The sequence below is a fragment of the Lotus japonicus genome, chromosome 3, assembly GCF_012489685.1.
Source record: "Lotus japonicus ecotype B-129 chromosome 3, LjGifu_v1.2".
Lineage (NCBI taxonomy): Eukaryota > Viridiplantae > Streptophyta > Magnoliopsida > Fabales > Fabaceae > Lotus > Lotus japonicus.
The window spans coordinates 29614287-29635414 of NC_080043.1; the positions used below are offsets into that span (position 1 = coordinate 29614287).

Genomic DNA, 21128 nt, shown 5'->3' on the forward strand with positions numbered 1-21128 from the left:
TAAGAAACTAATTTCTTCAAGTTTTAAGAATATTAATATTTTTATGCATAAATAATGAACTAATTTGCAAATACAAATTTTAAATATAACTCACATGATTTTTTCTACCACATAGTAGAATGGCGCGGACGATCATAGCTTCCACTTTCACTTTGGCTATCACTTTGTGTAGCTCCTTGTCCAAAGACATAACCAAAAAATCCACCACTTTATTGTTGATAATAAGGATCATAATTAATTGGTGAGTGGTTCAAGGAAGGATCTCCATCACTTGAGTACTCATTGTGAGTATTATATTCATCAATGCTAAAGTCACTAAAGCTTTGTGCAACATGAGAAGAAGATTCTTCAAGTGGAATATTTTGTGTTGATCTTTCTCTTTTAGATTGTGAGTACCGACCTGCAATATGAGAAGAAGACTTTCAAGTCCACATCTTATTTATTTCTTCCTCTCCAAATTTTAACATGCATACTCTCTTATCAAGAAATAATCTATCCAAAGGAACCATATACCTAATCTAAGACCAGTCATATCAGTCACTAGATTTTGGTCACGTCTAGTATGTGGCATCTCTTGGTATGGATCATTCATCCTTTGATCATCCTCTTCATCACCCTGTTCACTTCCTTGATTACCAACTTCATTTCCACCACCACCACTGTTGTTACTTGGTGGACTCAAAGCACCACGACTTCCATTGGAATTTGTGTCACCGCCGCCATCTTCCACAAGTTCATCATCTGAACTATCTATAGGCAACCATTGTGAATCTTGTGTTCCATCTAACACTGGATTTTCTCTTTCTTCAATCCAAGGTGATAATGGATCATCTTCTTGAAATATGTAGTCAAGATTGATAGGATTGAAACTTTTTTCAATTTCTTCTGAACTTCTTCTCTTCTGATGCCTCATTTTCAACTTCATATTATAGTATGTGAAGACAAGTTTTCGCAACTTTTTATACTTAAGCTTATTCCTTGTCTTTGTATGTATGTAACTGAATGTGCTCCAATTTCTCTCACAATTTGTGGCTGGAGTTGTTTGACTAAGAACTTTTATAGCCAAACGTAGGGGTGTCCAGCATGAACCGGACCGAACCGGACCCGGTCAAACCGAGTCATTTTTTGGCATTTCGGTCCGGTCGGGCCGGTTCACGGGTCCAACGGGTAACAAAACTCGGTTTTTATAGGTTTGGTTCGGTCGGTTTCGGTTTGGGATTGAGCCCGACCGAACCGACCGAAGTAGTTTTAATTATAAAAAAAAACTGGCCCAATCAACCTAGCCCACTCTCAAGTTCCCAACCCTCAACCCTAGATATAAAAGCTTCATTTCCCTAACCCTTGAAGACCCAGCAGCCGTCAAACATTTCTCCTTTCTTCCACCCACCTCTTCTCCACCACCACGAGCCACCACAACCACGGGCCACTACAACCTCTTCCCCACCCGAGCCAGCACCACCGCGAACCACCACCATCTCTTCCCTACCGCGAGCCACCACCACGCGCAGCCACCATCCACAATCCCTTCTCTTCCTCTATGATGTCTTCCACCATGCTACACCACCATCACCAAATCCTCTTTGCAAGCTTCTCTCCTCATCTATATCTCACTCTCACCAGTCACCACTGCCATCTCACCTCAAAGCCACCACCGACGTCGCTCCTCTCTTCTCATGAAGCCATACTCGCCGCTTCTGCCAGCACCTTTTTCCAGAACCACCACCATCTGAGAGGATCCGCCGCTCCTGAAGCCAGATCTTTGAGTCATGAAGCTTGATTCGTCACTCTTAAACATGATCTGTTGTTGCATGTTTGTGATTTTCTTCTATTTTTTTTTCTTCTGTAAAGACATGTAATGGATGTATAAATTTTTTCTTTGTTTTAATTTGACTGTATTGTTATGGAAAATTGGAAATTACTTCCCTAATTACTTCCTTCTCAGTTTTTTTTTTAATTTAATTCATCATCGTGTTAACCGTCCGACTGAAACCACCACCCGTCAAAACCGAACCCGATGAAACCGTAACCTGGAACGGACGGTGGCGGGCCTGTATTTTTGTGATTTTCACCCGACCAAACCGCCGGCGGCGGCCCGAAACTGACCATAACCGACCGGTGGACACCCCTAGCCAAACGTGTAAGTTGCGGAGCACATTCACCAAATACTTCCCACCGTTCAGCTATTTTAAATGTACAACCAAATTAAAGAAATTATTAACTATATAAAAGATAAACATGTCAATAATTAATGTGTTGAAATAGAGAATTTTTACCTGGATTCATTTTAGACCATCCCATTTGTGCTTGAGGTGTATCAAATGTCTCACCTTTGTCTTTAAAAATCATCAACTGCATAACATAATATAACGTGCCAATACGTGAATGTATAATAATATGATAAAATTACAACAAGATTAAATAACTATTTAATAGTAACCTGGTTCAAAGCTTGTATTTGATCTTCCATGTTTCTTTCCAATCTCATTATGACCTTTTTAGTTCCATCAAATGTTTCTTTGTATACATCTCTCCAATGTTGAAGTCCATATTGAAATTGCGGATTCAAAAAATAACTTAAAAAGGAAGTAACCATTTTATTTTTCATAAAATTATCATATAGCATTATACAATGAAAATAAACTTATAAGTTATACTCACGTACCAGCAGAATGAAGATCGCTATGCATGAACCTCCAACGTTCATCTATGTACTCATGGTAACGTTGAAAACAACGAACATCTTTTTGAATTGATTGCTTAGCTCGATCAATTGCTTCATAAAGAAAACCCATTGTAGGTTTCTCATCACCATCACACAACCTCAAAACTTTTACCAGAGGCTCAAATATTTTCAATATGTCAACAGACTTCGACCAGAATTCTTTATCATTAACAATTTTGTGGGCTTCAAATGCAACACCAGATTTATCTCTCCCAAACTTAGATCTTTTGAACGCTTGAGAGTCAAACATCTTGATCAAGCCATCCTTTTGTTTCAGAATTGCTTGAAGCTGTAAGCATTGTGTTGCAAACCGAGTAATACCAGGCCGGACAATTTCTCTACCATTTGTAAATTGTTTCATGAGACTCACAGTCCATATGTGGTTGTAGATAAAATTAGTCACAGTCTTTGCATCATTCAATACGGCCTGCACATTTTTCTTTTTCCCTATATCCTCCAAGCAAAGATCTAAACAATGAGCAGCACATGCAAACCAATAAAGATGGGGCCTCTTATCCATTAGCTTATGACCAACTGCTTTTAATGCTGCTTCATTATCTGTAACCACTTGAACTACATGTTCTTCTCCCACCTCTTCAACAATTTTATCTAACAACTGGAAGTAAAAATCAGTGTCTCTTGTCGCTGCATCAGAAACATCAATAGAGTTCAAGAAAACTGTCCCCTTACTGCTATAAACCAGAAAATTCATAATATGTGTATGATTCAAACCATCTGTTCAACCATCACACATTATTGTCACACCTTTATCTTTCCATGTGCCTTTCAAAGTTTTTATCCATTCCTGCATGGTATTGTATTCCGCTTCTAAATAAACATCAGAAACTTCATAAGGTGTTGGACATTTAACATTTTTTCCAACTTCAGCAGCTGCAACTATCAAATTGTGTAGCCAAGGAGAGTTAGACAAATTCATGGGTAAGCGTTCATAAATAATAAACTTGCTTACTGCTTCTCCAAGCTTCTTCCTTAATGTTTTCAGTAAACCCCCCTTAATTTTCGGTTGCTTCATGCTTTTGGTCCTGGCAAGACTAATATCTGTAGACCTCAAAGCAAAAGCAATATCCTCAGGCCTTTCACCACCACTAACACTTGCACGAGAACCTCCCCCTTGATCATAAATATTTATGGATCCTCCAGTTTGATGTCTGAACATGTTCCTATCCTCCCATTGACAGTGTGTTCTGAGGCTTTCTTCTTGAGCTAACCTTACTTGCTCATCAATAGAATAATCATCTTCTTCATCATTATGTCTTAGACGTTCCTCAAATTCTTCTTTTCTTTTTTTTTTTGAATCTTTTTTTTTTGCTTTTGCATCAGCAAGTAGTTTCTTCAAATTTTCTCTAATCAACTAGGTGACATTAGGGCAAGGCTTCACTTGTCCTCTGTCATGGGCTAAGTGTTGCTTCAATCTTGTGATACCACCCTTATATATCACATTGCAAAGATTGCACCTGATGTTATTTCGGTTTTCATCAACTTGTGTTCCAAAATGCCATCCAATATCATCACTCAGCATAGGGACCTTCACCAACAACAACAATGGCATAAGAAACTTCATTACATTCTATGGACTATGGTGTCTGTTGATGGATACTGCTGATAAACAACTTCTGTTTCACCTTCCACAGCTTCCTTAACCGCATCCAAGATAGTGATGTCTATAGGCACTGTGATCATGCGAAAATTGAGATGCGGATTCCTGATTGTAGTGAATAATTATATTTATAGTGAAATGACTCAATCACCCGGCCCCTTTAAGGTTTTTATAGTGAATCTATATGGATGATATCCAAATCACTTATGCTCTTAGTCATGGTGAACGCCCAACTCCCAATGTGAATGGTGACCTCCCTCATGAGACACCAATCACTGTGAAAAATCTTGATAGTCCAGATGAGTGAAGCAAAAGGTGCGATCATATGCTATGTGAATGGCTCCTTGTATTGAGGACTCAAGTGAGTTTCTTCAATCAATGCTTATTTTTCCTAAAATTTATGCCTCAGTCAAGCACTTTATAGATTGAAAATTTCCTTTTATTGTTTTACTAAGGGTGTAATTTGGGAGTGACCCGGGAGCCATTGAACTTGATGTTAATTCTTTTACCTAAGAATATGAACTTCTTTGAGCTCAAATGCCTCCGGTTTTGTTCGCAGCACAAATTCATCACTTAATTGCACTTTTCAATTTTTGTAGATTGTAACAAAAAATAAACACGCGTCGTGAGTGAAGGAACGAAAGAACTATAAATCAAGGCAAATTTAAGACTAAGAGCTATGGGAAATACACAAATGTGAAAAGAAAAGATAGGAGATAGAATACTTGAATGAAGAACTATATTCTCATTAGTCTTAGTCGTTGAACAAAAACACGTATTTATACTATTATCTTAATCACCGGTTGTAACTAGTTGTAGGATAGAATTAAAAAAAATTGTGTTATGGTTCTAATTAAGTGTCTAACTACACAATATATCACTAACGTATGGAGGATGGTAAGTGTACAACATTTCCAGCTTTGGAAAATAACGTATGAAAACCTCGTGGAAAAAGAGACTTAGTGTAAACATCAACCACTTGATCTCAGGTAGACAAGGGAAGAAGTTCCATCAATCCAACCTGCACGCCTTCTTTCAAACAATATGAAATTCGATGTCCACGTGTTTGGTGCGCTCGTAGAAGACCGGGTTGGCAACAATATGTAATGTGCTTTGATTATAACAATAAACAATTGCTGACTTAAAACAAGCTAAGTAATATTCATATCACAGAGAAAGTAGATGGGCCATTGAAGCTCACAAACAACTGTGCTTTGCTCTTTAGACTTCCACGATATGAAGGAATTCCCAAGAAAAAAGCAATAACCAAAAACTGAATATCTAGAATCTAGACAACCTCCCCAATCAAAATCACTAAAACCCTGCAATTGAAAAGGTTGTCTGAGAAAAACAAGCCCGAACCAGGTGCATTCTTCACATATTGAAGCGCACAAATGGCAACAGTGCTTTCCAAAAAAAAAACAAATGGCAACAGTATGATGCAAAACAGTGAGCTGGATTGTTGAGTTTCAAAAGTAATATATGGTTTTAAAATTTTAGTAATTAAGTTAATCTATTTTTTAAGTCTCTAATTTAGTCATTTTTTAGGTTTTTAAAGGTTCTTTTAGTACAATTTTTTTGTTTATTTAGTGTTAAATTCTTAATTTTTTTTCATTTTAAAATATGTTTCGTAGCTCGCAGGTCAACCCGTTTTTCTGCGGGGCGGATGCGAACTACTTCAAGAGAGGCCCGTTACAGTGATTCTATACGGGCCTACACGGAGAGAGTCTACGCGCGGTGTAAGACCTGGATTTTCAGAATAAGTTAATTTCCGACTCACGCGTAGAATCAGTGTAAGCGTGACAAGAGTTTGATATTTGAGAAAGATTAATGAAGAAGAAAGTTCAGGAATTGCTGGAGGAATGTTGCGTAGTCGCTGTAGGAATTAGTGCGAGTCGTCTGCACACCTGCCTTATGGCGAGCGTGTCTGGAATAGGCTAATTTCGCTTTAGAGCAACGTTTTAAGTGAGATTTCGAATCCTTGGAAAATTTAAAGATTCTCTTTATTTTTCCTTCGACCAGCGTTTCATTTCGGAACCCTGGACTGTACGCACGATAGTATTTACTTTTTGGAAGTTCGACGACGCTAATTTCTTTGCTTCGAAACCCTAGATTCGAGCGATGGATGAAGACTTTTTCTATTCGGGACTTCTAACGAAGTTTCCGTTCGCGTTGCCAGATTTGTTTCGACATTTCCAATCTTTCTTCAGAAGGAAGTTTTGTCGTCTGACCATCACAGCAAAAAGTAGTTTTTCGGGTCAGATTAACTTGCACCGCTTTTGGCGTTTTAGATATCGTTTTTCCCAAATGTCAGAGATATGTTTTGAGTTCTGGAATTCTGACGCCAGAATCTCTCTTAGAATTCATCGGTGAACGTGCTGCAAAAATTGGAATCGCGAAATTTTCATTTTCCCGCGATTTCGCCTGCCTATAAATAGCTCAAAAATCAAAATATCTTGCCATTTTCTTTCTTCAAGGCCGCGAGCTTCAAGGGGAGGGGAGGAGAAAATATTTTCGCGAAAACTCGACCGATCTTCGTGCAGTTCGTCCCTACTTCTAGGTACTGAGGTAACTAGCATGATTCTTACCTCTGATTACTGCGTTTCTGAAGTCGTTTCTGTGCTCACAGTTTTGAGCTTTTTGTAAAACTGTCCGATTTCTCTAATTTCTTGGTTGGGTTTTGTTCCCTAAGTTCCCAAGAGTCTAAAACCTCTGTCAGTAATCGCCGATTGCGATCGAGCTGTCAAGGATCTGAAAAACTGTTTCAAAACCCTTTTTGTCGCACATTTCGATACTTTACTGTCGAAAAGTCGTAATCTGACTTCGTGCCTTTAGGATTTGTTGTCACGGATGTCGTTAGGATCATTGCTGTCAAATTTGTTTTCCGAACTGATAACTTTGAGGTTTTGAGCTTTTATTTTGGACCAAAACGCCCCTGAACGGCCGTATTTTGATCCGATTGTCCGAAAATTGTTCCGACAGTTTCTTTGCCTTAGTTTTACCCTAAAACTACCTTGTAAACAGATTTGATCGAATTCTGGCCGTGGGCTATATCAATGGGGGGGGAAGTGTTCGTTTTCGAAAACTTGTCTTTACGTACCCGATTGTCGTATTCTGAAGCTTTAATGCTTTGTCTATCGTTTATGTGTTGTATTGCGATCGAACTAATCGATTTTGTTTGGATTCTGCTTTGTTTTTCTCCGAGGTTCAGTTGAAGGAACTTTAGGAGCTTCAAAGCATTTGAGTGAAGGAACCTTTGATTGCGAGGCTGGATCAGCTCGAGGTTAGGGCAACTTACATATTAGCTATGATTGCATGATAGGCGTCGATAAATTCGACTTATGCTTTATCTGATGTTGTTTATGATGATGAGTTGATGTTATGACGTTCTTCCATAACTTGTGATATTGTGATATTGTTGGATTGTGCGTTTTGACGCGACTTCGGAGTGGAGATTCATTGATCTGGTGATCTTTGATATTTCGGGTTGGATGAACAACCCTAGGCAAGTTCAAATGTGGGGTTTGAGACTTAGCCATTTGTTGGGATTCGTTTGAATACTTAGACTTTCCCCGGAAAACTTCTTTTGGAGGGTTTTTGGAAAATTAGAATGATTAGAATTTTGAAAACTAGCGACTTTGGGAGACTTAGACTTTGAGAAATAAACTCATAACCTGACTAATCCAATTCGAAACGTTTTTACTAAACGAATAATTATAGGATACCTAAAGGAGAAAATGATTGCGAAAGACGGGGAAAAGTCGACTTTTGTTGTGGGTTTAGAGAGTTATTGGAATTGGGGAAAGCCACTGAGGTGAGCTATGGTGATGATTGAAAGTCACCGAGTACTCTAGTACTCTGGGTTTTGTGGTTGGAGTTGTGTTGTATTGACCGACACTAACTCCGAGTCGTGTTGTATTGACCGACACTGACTCTGGGCTTTGTTTGTGGGTTTTGTGGTGGGAGTTGTGTTGTATTGACCGACACTAACTCTGAGTTGTGTTGTATTGACTGACACTAACTCTTGGGTTTGTTGAGATTGGGTCTTGAGCTAAACACTTATGTGGTGAGGACGATTCGATGTTTGGCTAATCATATTGCATCAATCGGGTGAATAACGGGAATGGTTCACCTGTGCATCTCATGGTGAATAACGGGAATGGTTCACCACTGCATTAATGATGAATAACGGGAATGGTTCATCATACGGTGAATAACGGGAATGGTTCACCAAGGATGAATAACGGGAATGGTTCATCCAGGATGAATAACGGGAATGGTTCATCCATAGTGAAGAACGAGAATGCTTCACTTGTGGCGAACGGGAACGCGTCACAATCCGGATCATGATTGCATTTCACGCATACATTCATTCTGACTGGGATTGTATGCTGTCTGCTTTATTGAAGCATTGTTAGAGCCATAACATGCTAGGATTATCTATATGTATATATATAACAACTTATATATCTATACCCTGTCACATGTTGAGTGTATATCTACTTATTTCCGTGAGTTGACCCTAGCGCCTTGGCTTTGTTTGTATGTTTGTGTTTGGGCGGTCGGCCTGCTGCCAGATGTCGATGGCCTACTGGTTTTCGATGGTCTCTCCCTCGGGGGGGATCAGGTATGAGCTTGTGGACCGTGCTGCCCCACCGCTTGGGTGATCGATGTTGCTGGTCACCGAGCGACGTACCGGGGAAGGGTCATGGAGGACCGGACTGACGAGCGTGGACGTCTGACGAAAGGAGTTCTACGACGCATGGAGCTGAGCTTCAACTTGCCAACTTCAGTTCGCAGTGGACTTGGTACTGGGAGGGTAGGTTTAGGCTAGCGTCATTTTTTGTGTAGAGCTCTGATCGTCTTACTTTTTGGGACAGGGTAGGTCCCGATGTGTGGCTTTTTGTGTGGTTCTTTTGAGGAGGATCACAGAGAGTCTGTCGGGGTATAGGGGTCTTTTGTTCAGGCCATTTTTGGGTGCCGACTTTCTCTGGATAACTGTATATTTGATACTTTTACTTACAGTGCTGGTTTGTATATATTTGCCTGCGGGCATACTACTTTGGAGTCACTGCGGGTTCGCGTGACGTGGAGTGCAACTGAGGCTGTACATGTGTATATATTGTATAGCGGTTAGTTAGTGTTGGGTTATGTCTTTATTTCCTTATCGCTTTACTTAAAAAGGAATCAATCGAAAAAAAATGAGTAAAGTACTCTCACCCCTCTCAAGGTTTGTTAGAATTACACTCCACCCCATTCTTGTCTAAAATCTACACCCCACCCCATTTTATATAGATGCAAATTTAGTGACGAAAAATATTCTTCATTAATAATAAGTTATTATTTAAATTGTTAATCAATAATTTCAAAAAATATTTTCAATATAATCCAACAAATTTAAAAATGAAAACATCACAGTCCTCCTCATTCTCTCAATCGCGGTCTTCCTCCATAAATTCACAATGAAAATTCTGCAATAGCACACCCGACCGGTTTACAAACCATATCTCGAACATAGGGAAACATGCTTGTGTTTTCATATTTGGTAATAATTCAATTTTAATCAAAATAATCTCTTTATACCTCAAATTTTGAAAATTGGATTGTATACCCAAAAAGCAAGACAAATGGGTGAAGAAAATAGAGAAACAAAATTAAGAAATATGAAGTGGATCGGAGGTTATTAGAACCCAACGATGCGGTGGAGCACCGCTTTTAACAAAATCCAACGACATCTTAAACCAACAGAGCGTTCGCTCGCAACTTAAAGGGGGTGAAGTTCACAAGAAGTAGTTGAACAGGTAGCTTTGGGAATGTGCGATTCACGTTCTGTGGTTCAGGTCGCAACAAAACTTTGATGCATGGTGGTGCCATGGGGTTTCACATTCTGGGACAGTGGCCGTCGTGTTAAAGGGAGCAAAGGCTTGGTGGTGACCGTTTGTGGTGAGAAATATGATTTGGAGACAGATGGGACGTGGACTTAACCGACAGAGTGGATTGTTTTTTTAAATTTAATTCAGGAAAATTATTTTCATAAATTAATGTATGATAGTGTATATGCATTAAACTTATTTAAATTTTAACTAATTAGTAATTATTTTTTATTAGTGACGAATTTGTTTTCGTCACTAAATTTTGCCTTTATAAAAAATGGAGTGGAGTGTAGATTTAAAAAAAGAATGAGGTGGAGTGTCATTCTTACAAACCTTGAGGGGGGTGAGTGTATTTTACTCAAAAAAAATTACCTGTTTTCCGCGTAAAGTTTATTTTTGGTTACTAAAGTGACACCTGAAAATCGGGGTGTTACACGCGGCAGACCAACTTGCTTACCGAGTTCTACCGCTCCTTCTCCTCAAAGCCTCTATTCCCCTTTTCTAAGAACTCACAAGGGAACCGAAGGATGTAAGAACCGGACAAACACAGTCCGGTTTCTTTTGTGGTCGAGCCGGTTAACAAAAAGAGCTGCAGCCGTTCGGGTTCTTGTTTTCTCAGTGGGCCTGAGAGGATGAGATTATGGTAAACAAACAAAAACAAAAGTCGGTGACAAAAAAGAAGAAAAAATGTGAAACGCAATAGCAAAACCTAACCTTCCTAACCAAAAATTGGAGCAACCACAGTTGCTCGGAGCCTGTTACCGAACCACTGTCACCGGCACCGGAGACGATTGACGTTGCCGTCGCCTCCGCCGCTGTAAGACTCGCCGGAGTCGCACCTCTGCAGCCCTTTCCGTCTCCGGAGTCGCACCAATTTCTTTGTTCGTAAGTTTCGTTTCTGATCTCGTCCACGTCGCAGTGGTCGCACCACTTTCTGACCTAGTTTTCTGTTCGCCGGAGTTGCACTCAATTCGCATATCAGTTTATTGGTTTAGTTTTCTGCTTGCATCGCATCCATTTTGGATCTCGTTTTTTGTTGTTTGATGCTGCACTGTTTGGTTTAGCTATCAAGTTTCAACCTGTCCCAAACTCAGTTTTTGCTTTCTGCTTCAATGTCTGGCTTTCTGTTTGAAATTTGTTTGATGCTTTGGTTGAATTTTGTCTGATACCTTGATTGCGGTTTTAGTGTTATAGACTTATAGTATTGTGTTATGTTTTCTTTTCGAAAGCAAAATGATATGTATATTGATAAATGCACAATCTTGAAAAGACTGTAGAGTACAAAGCCCTAGAAAGTCGCAATCTACAACGTAGACAACGTAGATTGAACAAAACCCCAACCAGGAAGCAAAATGGTATTGTGTTATGTTATCTGTTTGGTATTGTGATATGTTACAAGATTTGTTGTTTATGTAATTGTGAGCCTGTGATCCGAGTTTGCTGTAATTCAGAAATAGCTCTACTGCTCTACAGTTGTGTAATTTTTACTTGTAGAATGATGTATATTGAGTCTTTTATTCATTATTACCCTAAACCATGCCCTCACCTGTTTGATCACGGGTCCAATTTAATTTAAATAACCATGCTATATGTATATATCTTTAATTTGATTTATGTGATATTTGTTAAACTAAGTATAAAGCTTAGTAGCTTAAAGCACATGGGTAATGCTATTCATTTGTGTTTTTTCATTTGTTTTTCTGTTTGTGTTCATTATTGCCTCTGGATATATGCTTCACTTATTAATTGTTCACCATTTTTTGCTTTTAAATCTAAAAGTGTTCCTTTTTTTTATTTGCTAAAGGAAAGAGGGGCACGTTTTGAAGTTCTACCCTGACAGAAATTCAGATTTGAGGGTATAAGTTGATCGAAATATGCTTCAGATTCGGCTTAGCAAGACTCCTGCCTCAGAAGGGTCAGCGGGGGTGAAGGTGTCACCTGCTGAGACTGTTACAGTTGCATGCCCTGACCATCTGGTCCTTGCTGATCTTCCTGTTGCAAAGGGCATTGGGGCAGCTACTGCTGCTTCCCTTGTCAAGACTTTGGGCCGAAGATCCCGCCGCCAGCTTGGCGAGCGAGTACATTTCTGTGTTCGCTGTGATTTCCCCATTGCTATTTATGGACGACTGGTAACTACTTAGACTTGGTAGCTCGTTTTTGAATTAAGATTGCTGCTTGATAGGATGCGCTTATAATCATAGCATGATGTGAATTTTTTTGTTAGTTCCCGGTTTAACTTTTCTCATTCAGGCTTAGTTTCAAAAGTGGGTTATTTTCCTGGACATATTCTTTACTCTAGCCTTAGCCTGTGTTCCCTCTTGAAAAATATAATGCAGAGAAAATAGTAATAAATGTATCGAAGAGAGCATGATAACTGATTTATTGAACAATTATTAAGTTGAATAGTTGACAGGCTTATCTTTCACATATATATGATTTTTTAACTGAAGCTTTTTTGTGAATATCAGCTGTAGGTTCTTGTGTGCCTTTTGACTTTTTCTTTTTTGTTGTATATTTGGGGTTATTAGCTGCATTTTAATATATCACAATAATGGGCCAATGATTTCTTTGCGGCTTTGCATTTTCATCTGAAATTTGGTTGAAATTGACAAAATGTATCTTATCACTGTAAATATGCATTTTTTCTTCTCTTGTAGTTTGTTTGCAGTTTAGAGTACTAAATGTTAAGCATGCTTTCAGAGTTGGACCTGTTTAGGGATATGGCTGTCAGGTTTAACCTTTAGATACAGTGTTTGTGTTCTTTTCCCGCCCGCTGAAGATGTCTTAAAACATGTTATATGTTGATGTTGGCTTACAGTAAATTAACAGGTTCATGTTCATGCAGAGCCCTTGTGAGCATGCTTTCTGCCTCGATTGTGCTAGAAGTGATTCACTGTGCTACCTGTAAGGATTTCTTATCTTCTGATCTTCATACAGTAAAACAATGATGAATGAACACTAGTGGCTTTTGTATGCTTTTACTTTTAACCGATTCTATGTGTTCATATTATAGAACTTCACTTTGGTGCTTAATATTAGTTAAATACTTAATCTAAGAGATCTTAGTTTCAGCATAACAGAGACCACTTGCTTACCCATCATTTGCACCTTATATGTGGAGGGTGGCATATCTAAATTTGTACATGTCCGTGGGGCCAGCTGCTTGAAAATCATAGTCTACCCACTTGAGTAGGTGAGAGTGGCGTGTTAGAAATTCTTAGAATTCGAGTTAGACCTAACTCTATCCCAAAAAGCTAGCTCGTAAGGTGAGGATTGCCAAAGCCTTTGTAAGCCCTGTGCTGGCCTTATCTCTAGTCAATGTGAGATTTGAACATCAATATAATATAAAAATTGTTCACGCGTCTTCACCTAACAGTTTTAACTTTTGAAATTGTTGGTTCATAACATGGTGTTTGGGCTTCTATGACCAAGTTGTCTAGAGCTTGATCCTTGTAGCCTACATTCTTCCATTAAAAAAAGTTGAATTTTAACACATGGCGGATGGGCCTATGCGTTGTCTACGCTTCAAGACCAAAGGGCTCTTGCATGAGGATCGTGTTAGAAATATCATGTAAAAGATTATTCATGTGGCTTCATTTAACAACTTAAGCTTTTGAGATAGTTAGTTTATTACGGTATATGAAATAGTGCATAGAATAGTGAGATAGTTACTTTCTGTTTTGAAACGTTGGTGGACTTTTCTTTTTTAATCATCTCAAACTTCTGAGTTCTTTTAAACTGTTCTGAGTCCCTTTGTGGCTTTTTTTATTCACTGTCAGTCTAGTTTCTTTTCTTTTTGTCTCTGTTTCTTAAACTCATCTTCTGTTCTCTTTGACTTTCGGCCTTTGTTGGTTACCTTGCCTTTTCTTGGTATTTAATTGTATGTTTTGTTTAAGACACTCATGACTTTTATTGTTAGTTATGAATGTCATAAATTATATGAATTGTATAAAATTCAACATTGCGGTCATCCCGTTATGCGCGCTATATTGCATTACTATTTTTGGGGTTGGCCACTATCCACCGCTATTCAGATTGACAACACGGGTGTAGAGTTTAATGCTTGCAGTCTTCATTCTCATAATAACTTCAATTTTAGCAAAGGTGTAGAGTAGATGTATGAATTCTTCATGATTTAAACCCAATGGACTCTTTTGTAAAGGGGCATGTTTAATTTAAAATCATTCCAATGCTTTTATTGAATAGCTTAAGATTTTGGAATACTAAGTTTTTTATATCAGTCGTAGTGAGTTTGTTTGGCAATTGATAGCTTTCCATTTATAGCAGTCCTGTTTTGTCTATAACACATGATGTCTATGTAATACAGCGGTTTTCATCTTCCTTTGAACACAGGTGTGATGAACGAATCCAGAAGATTCAGACAATCAAAATGATGGAAGGGATCCTCATATGTGCAGCTCCTCATTGTCTCAAGTCTTTTATGAAGAGGGCTGAATTTGAATCTCATATCCAAGACAACCATGCTAACCTTCTCCGTTCAAATGCTGATAAAGAGGATGGAAATGAGTCAGAGGCTCAGAGCGTGAGGCAACCTACAGCTTCAGATTCCACCGCTCGAGGCCCCCAGAGGCCAGTTTTTTCTCCTGGTTCGAATTCCCAGCAACATGACCTGGAAGACAGAACTCGTCGTCAGCCACCAAGAGATCAAGCTCCTTCACGGCCAACTCTGCAGCAGCAAAAGCCACCATTTTTTGGTCAACAACATCACCCTTCAGATACCTTGTCTGGTTCTGTTGGAGGTATACAGCAAGGCTTTCATCAACAAAGTTTTGACATGCAGCAGCATCCCCCACAAGAACCTTCCCAGCAAGCAGATACCTCATTTCAGGAGTATCCAACAATGCACTCTGCACAACCTCCAAATATGCCCTCAATGGTTACTTCAAACCCAATGCTCAACCCGCCAGTGCCATTCGGTTACCCCCCTTACCCGCTGCCCGAACGGGCTCAACCATTTTATGCTGCTCCTTATGATATGCCTAGGCAGGACTCGACTTCTGATATCGGTGGGGACCAGAGTCAATTACCACCGGGTTTTCAAGGGAATTATGCCCAGCCCTGGCATGCGGGTGCGCCTTTCGAACAAGTTGCAGATCCAAGGGATGCCAAAGGTGTACTGGCATCACAGCCAATGCATCTTCCTCCACCACCCCCACCTCTACCTCACATGTCACATTTGAAACAGAACTACTATTCTGGTGAGCCTGGGCATGATGGTCAGGGTTATGGTGGGTGGCAGCATGATAGCCGTGACAGTTTTGGCAGCCAAGGCTAATAAGGTTCCCAATCTTTAGTTTCCTTAATTTGGATACTTTAGAAGCTGTTTCTGCATGTGTATGCATCTGTTGAATTGCTGAACATCAATTAAACTCGCTTATGGTTTTGCTTTTTGTGTTTGTATATTCTAAAATCGAATATTTTCCTTTGTTGATTATCGAAGGTCACCTGACGATTTATGTTCCCATGTTTGGTACTGGAATTACGACACAAGAATTTAATTGAATGTGTTGCAATGAAGGGGATCAATTATTTGGGACGGCAAATCAGAATGATTTAAAATTTTATCCAACTGATTCAAATGCCGCTGCATTCTTGTTTAACCAACTTAAGAAGGGACTTGAATCTTTGGAAAATTATCTTCATAAGAAATCTCAAAACCTATTTACAAATACATTTATTATTAATTTCAAGAGTTTAATTGTCTTTATATAAGACTCGTGATAAGAATATGTTAAAATAATGATAAAATATGAAAATATAGGATAAGAAATTTAGATAAAAATGTTATAAGCTCCTATTCTATCTTGTATTTAAAGTGAACTCAATGGTAAATAGTGTAATAAGGAAAGATATAAAGATATAAATAATAGAAACAATTCTTAATCCCCGCCTGCGGGTACTTTTCTAATAGAATCAGTCGTATAGAGTAAATAATTTGGAAGCGTCCAAAGATTTGAATATAACAATAATGTATTGCGCAATTCAACCTTCAATGCGATAGAGTATAGTCTTCTTCAGCGCCATCGTCCTACTTTTTCAATAAAACTCCCTTCCAACTTGGTCATTGACCAATTCACTTCACATGTCATCATGCACACGCGCAAACACACAAACATATATATAACAAACAAACTAACATTGTATACATCAACCATAGAAGAAGATAAATAAACACAACACAAGAAATTGAAAAGTCTAGTACTAGCATCGATCTCTCTCTGAACTTAATTCACAGTACTACAGTCATGCAACAAAACAGAAAGCCGGCAACGGCGAAACCCGCCGGTATCATCAGCCCTCAGTATTGTTCTCCGTACAATGTTGACCTTGCAGTTGTGAGGAAAGTCACGGCACTAGCTGATAACTTCTCCGTCATCAATGTTAATGGCAAAGTAGTTTTCAACCTTCAGGCCTCTCTCATGTCCATCAATGATCACCGTGTCTTGCTAGACGCCGCCGGAAAACCTATCGTCACGCTGCGCCAGAAGGTTTGTTCTACTTACTATACTCAATTATGTATTTGGTATGTTTATATCTTAATTGTTATGTATCATTTATTTTGGATTGGATTTTGATTAGTTTGTTAAATGGTTTGAAGAATTTTTTTTTTGTACATAGGAAAATATGGTTTGAAGAATTTGAGATAATACAGTTAGTTTTCTGGAATTTTGTAAACAAAATAAAAGTTTTCTGAAATTCAAATAACTATTAAAATACGTAATTGGTGTCGGTATCATGACTTAAATTTTCACGTTATTTTTTTAAAAAAAATATTTATAAATTTTTCACGTTTATGAATTTTTTACTTATTTTGTTTATTGAATCAGTAATATTACTTTTGATTTTTGTTTTCTTTAGCATTGCTTAGGTAGATTATCATCTTTAAATTAAAGGAAGAAAACTTATGGACTGAATCCAATTTAATTTGTTTTGTAGATAATGACAACACATGATCGATGGCAAGCTTTTCGGGGTGAAAGCACACAGCCAGAAGATTTAATCTTTAGTGTAAAGAGACCATCCATGTTCCAAGTAAAGACCAAATTGGAGGTGTTCTTAGCTAACAATACCAGAGAACAAGTTTGTGACTTTAAGATCAAAGGAAGCTGGTTCGAGCGATCTTGTGTTGTTTATGCTGGTGAATCTCTTACCATTGTTGCCCAGGTAAGCCTTTCACAAAAATAGAATCTTGTTATAAAGAAAGTAACCTTAATTTTCCTTGTTTAAATTCTGATCTTTGCAATGTATTTATGTGATTGCAGATGCATAAGAAGAACACAGTTCAAAGTGTAGCCATTGGGAAAGATAGTTTCATGCTCACAGTGTATCCCAACAATGACTATGGATTCATAGTGGCACTGATTCTAATTCTTGACGAAATCAACCAAGACAAGAGACGGCAAGCTCAGAATTGATTGATTACCTGAGCTTTTTGTCTATATATAATTTCCTCTGGGGGACGGTTCTCTGAGGTTTTTTTTTTCAAAACATAAATCTTGACATAGTGAATAGATTTCCTAGCCATCATCTTGTATATGTGTTAATTTAACTTTTAATATTGTATATTTTATTGTTTTGGAGTACATTATAATAAAGGTTTTTTTAAGGAAAAATGGAATTTCATTTAAAATTAAAGTCAAAATATATATTTGAGCGAATACAAGAGTAACTCGGATATGTATAGAGTCCGGATATGTAGTAGAGTACTTAGCAAAGTTATTAGGAGCAACCATATTAGGCTCCCAAAATATATACAGAGAGAGAGGGAGAATACAAACTAAATGACATTACACGTGACACTTATATCTAACTAGGATTATTATGTGATGTTAAAAAAAATGATTATTGTGTAGGCTAATGATTGAGTAAAAAATATTTAAAAAATGCTTTATGACGTTATTGAAAAGTAAAAACTATAAAATTTTATAAATGGACCATTTTTAGATTATGTGTATAAGTAAGAGAAAAAAACATATTCAACCTTATTTTTTAATGGTAGTTGCTATTAACACCCCCGTCATCTAATTCCACTTCTTTACATATGTAAAATCTAAAAACGCATTTGAAATTTTTTCCATACACACTTTAAAGTGTGTTACCTAAAATTTATTGTTGGGGCTTTCTAAAAAGTGGTCATAAGCCTAAAATTAACGATAAATGATGAGGGAGTTATGCACGTTACAAGTTAAGGGAAGAACTTTAAAGGGCATACCTCCCTCATCTTTTATCCATTTTAGGCTTATGACCACTTTTTAAAATGCCCCAACAATATACTTTCATAAAAGCTACATACGCATGTAACACACTTTTAAAGTGCGGACGATTACAGAAACGAACTAAATCGAGGGTAGTACCTTAAACAGAGGCGTTGTGGGATGGGAGGGCAGCAGAGATAGGGTTGGCGGCGAAATCGACGACGGAGTTAGGGGTGGCGGTGATCGGTGCAAATGGGCGGAGGAAATTGAGGATGAGGAGGAGGGTGGGTTTTGTGAGAGAAAGTAAGATGGGAGGAGGTATGAGGAAGAAGGGGTGTTAGGAGGAAAAGGATGGAAAGGGAAAGTTTTTATTTTAAAGAGGTCTTTTAGACTTTGCACCATTTTTTGGGGAGTTGAATTAGATGAAGGAGATGTTAATAACAACTACCTTTGTTCGGGCATTCGGTAAGATAAGATAATCACTGTAATGGGCTTTTTAGTGTCCAGTTCAATTGCGGTGCCTTTGAGCTCCTATGGTCTGTTTGTTTCTATGGAAAAATGGGGGAAGGAATAACGAGGGAAGGGAAAAGAGAAGGAATATAGAATCTTGTGTGTTTGGAAGAGCCATGAAAATGAGTGGGTGGGAAAACCGTACAAGAAAAGTAAGTTGTCAGTTTTCCTTGCTACTTTGGCGTGAAAACTGGAGAGAGAGTGATTAAGTGTGTGAATTAGCTTCTTTACCCTTCTCCTAACTTGTTGCCCAATGCCCATGACTCAATTTCGTTTCCAGTTTTTACCCATGACTTTTCTTGCAGGTTTTTTTTTTTTGTTACATTTCCTTGCAGGTTTGTTGCTAGACGATGATTTTTTTTTTTTGCTAGACGATGATGAACAGTACTGAATAGAGTTATAACTTTTTTTTATAATTATGTTATCCATTTATATATTAATAGTTTTTCATTAATTAACAGGTAAAAAAAAATTTAACTGTTAAAAAAATTAATACATCATTCATATTTTGCTTAAAAAGAAAAAAAAAGACTTGATAAGTAATTTGGGAAAATTTATTATGGACCACTTTGCAGATTTTTTTTAATATTGTAAAAAAAAAATATTTATCAAAATATTGTTTTTCGAAAAATATTTGTCAAAGTATAGTACTTTTGGCCAAGTGGGGTCAGCTTTTGTGAAGACTCCTGATTTGGGGCGTCCATTTCATCATAAAAACGCTCAGAATTAGGAGCTTTCACAGTCAATAATATCATCATTATTACCTTGACTCCGGTTGGTGGGGTAGCTGGGGTTCTGATGAAGACTCCTCATATGAGAAGTTTAGCTTTCAAGTCAAGCTCTTATTTTGAGACGTCTCTAGTATGAGAGAGACTCCTAGACCTAGGAGTCATCACTGCAGGAAAGACTCCTCACATGAGGAGTTCAGTTTAAACTCGTCAATCGCGTCACAATAATGACGTTGGGTGGTTGGGAATGGAACAAAGACTCCCCATGTGAGGAGTCCTCTTGTCAAATCAGTCTCCTCATTCCAGGAGTCTCATGTGTACCATAAACTCCTTAGCTCAGGAGTCTTACGTAGAACGCCTACAACCGGACGTTTTGCACTGTATAAATACCAAGACCTCCATATTCGAAAATTTCACACTTCACTAACCATTTTCTTCTCCCTTCTACGATTTTCTACTTCCTTCTTCATTTTTTTTTTCAAGTCGTTGTGATTCTTCATGTCCAACACTATGAATCATATTGTTGCTTTTGTCTACTACAATGGTAGAAAATTTGAAGGCAATGAAGGTCTGACGTTCGAAGGTCAGAAGAGAACCATGCACCTCAAACGGAAAATGAGTATGGATAACCTGAAGCAAAGAATTCATAGCAAGTTGAAGCTTGAATGCAATAAGGTAATTTCTGGTGTAACTTGTAGAATTTGATGTCACAAAATCCAAAGTATTTTTCAGGTGCTCAAGTATCCGACGATGAAGATGTAGCATGCATGATCAACGCCTTCAGTCAACAAGCTTCGATGAATATCTTGGAGTTGTACGTTGATATTGATGAGGTTGGAAGTTCATCAGCCCCTATCCACACATATCTCATGCTTACACCGCAAACATTGACTAATGAAGGTGTTAGACAAATGGGCGAGACAGGGGATGGATCAACACATGACAATGTTGATACCAATGTTAACTTGGGTGACGATGGTGATGATTACCACAACGATTATGAAGTGCATCCAGAAGCAGATATCAACCCATGATTTGGGCTTACATCCTTAACACAAGCAACATAGTAAAGTCCGGCAGTTTGGAGGAGTGGTATAATTGGATTCGGCACAGTGCTTATCAACTTGTCCGACCGAGAGTCCCGTGCACGTCTCGCCCGTAACACTCTATTTTCCCATTCCAAACAAATTCAGAAACATGTACATGCTACTTATTCAATAGTGAAAGATTATATGGTCCAGGATGAATAATTGATTCTTCAGCCATTTTTTGCAATGCCTACACGAAAAATTTGAAGGATAGACAAATAAGAGAATTTTTAATTAGTCATTAAAATTAAAAATTAAAAACTAACAACAATGAAACGTAACAAAATATTAATCTTCGTTATTCTTTATTGAAGTTTATCAACTTGAATTAAAGTTTGAATATCACCATTATGCACACATGAAAGGATTATAT

General features: G+C 38.1%; 3 protein-coding genes across 4 annotated transcripts; 2 read left to right on the plus strand and 1 right to left on the minus strand.

Annotated features, from left to right (window-relative positions):
* Positions 1-209: 209 nt before the first annotated feature.
* Positions 210-3899, minus strand: LOC130743915 (uncharacterized). Its single transcript, XM_057596129.1, has 7 exons — positions 3488-3899; positions 2692-3367; positions 2438-2573; positions 2274-2349; positions 2104-2180; positions 514-919; positions 210-400 (listed from the first exon to the last, which is right to left on the minus strand). The coding sequence occupies exons 1-7, from the start codon at positions 3897-3899 to the stop codon at positions 210-212; spliced, it is 1974 nt and encodes a 657-aa protein (XP_057452112.1).
* A 6961-nt stretch (positions 3900-10860) lies between these two features.
* On the plus strand, positions 10861-15696 carry LOC130749019 (E3 ubiquitin-protein ligase HAKAI homolog). 2 transcript variants are annotated; one of them, XM_057602281.1, is made up of 4 exons: positions 10861-11098; positions 12018-12342; positions 13059-13117; positions 14567-15696. In XM_057602281.1, the coding sequence occupies exons 2-4, from the start codon at positions 12088-12090 to the stop codon at positions 15507-15509; spliced, it is 1257 nt and encodes a 418-aa protein (XP_057458264.1). In that variant the 5' UTR covers positions 10861-11098; positions 12018-12087; the 3' UTR covers positions 15510-15696. The 2 variants fall into 2 exon arrangements, with proteins under 2 accessions (XP_057458264.1, XP_057458266.1); XM_057602283.1 differs by having other exon boundaries at positions 12023-12342.
* A 702-nt stretch (positions 15697-16398) lies between these two features.
* LOC130749020 (protein LURP-one-related 15-like) lies at positions 16399-17799 on the plus strand. Its single transcript, XM_057602284.1, has 3 exons — positions 16399-16722; positions 17171-17398; positions 17497-17799. Exons 1-3 carry the CDS (start codon positions 16480-16482, stop codon positions 17647-17649), a joined length of 624 nt encoding a protein of 207 aa, XP_057458267.1. The 5' UTR covers positions 16399-16479; the 3' UTR covers positions 17650-17799.
* Positions 17800-21128: the final 3329 nt, after the last annotated feature.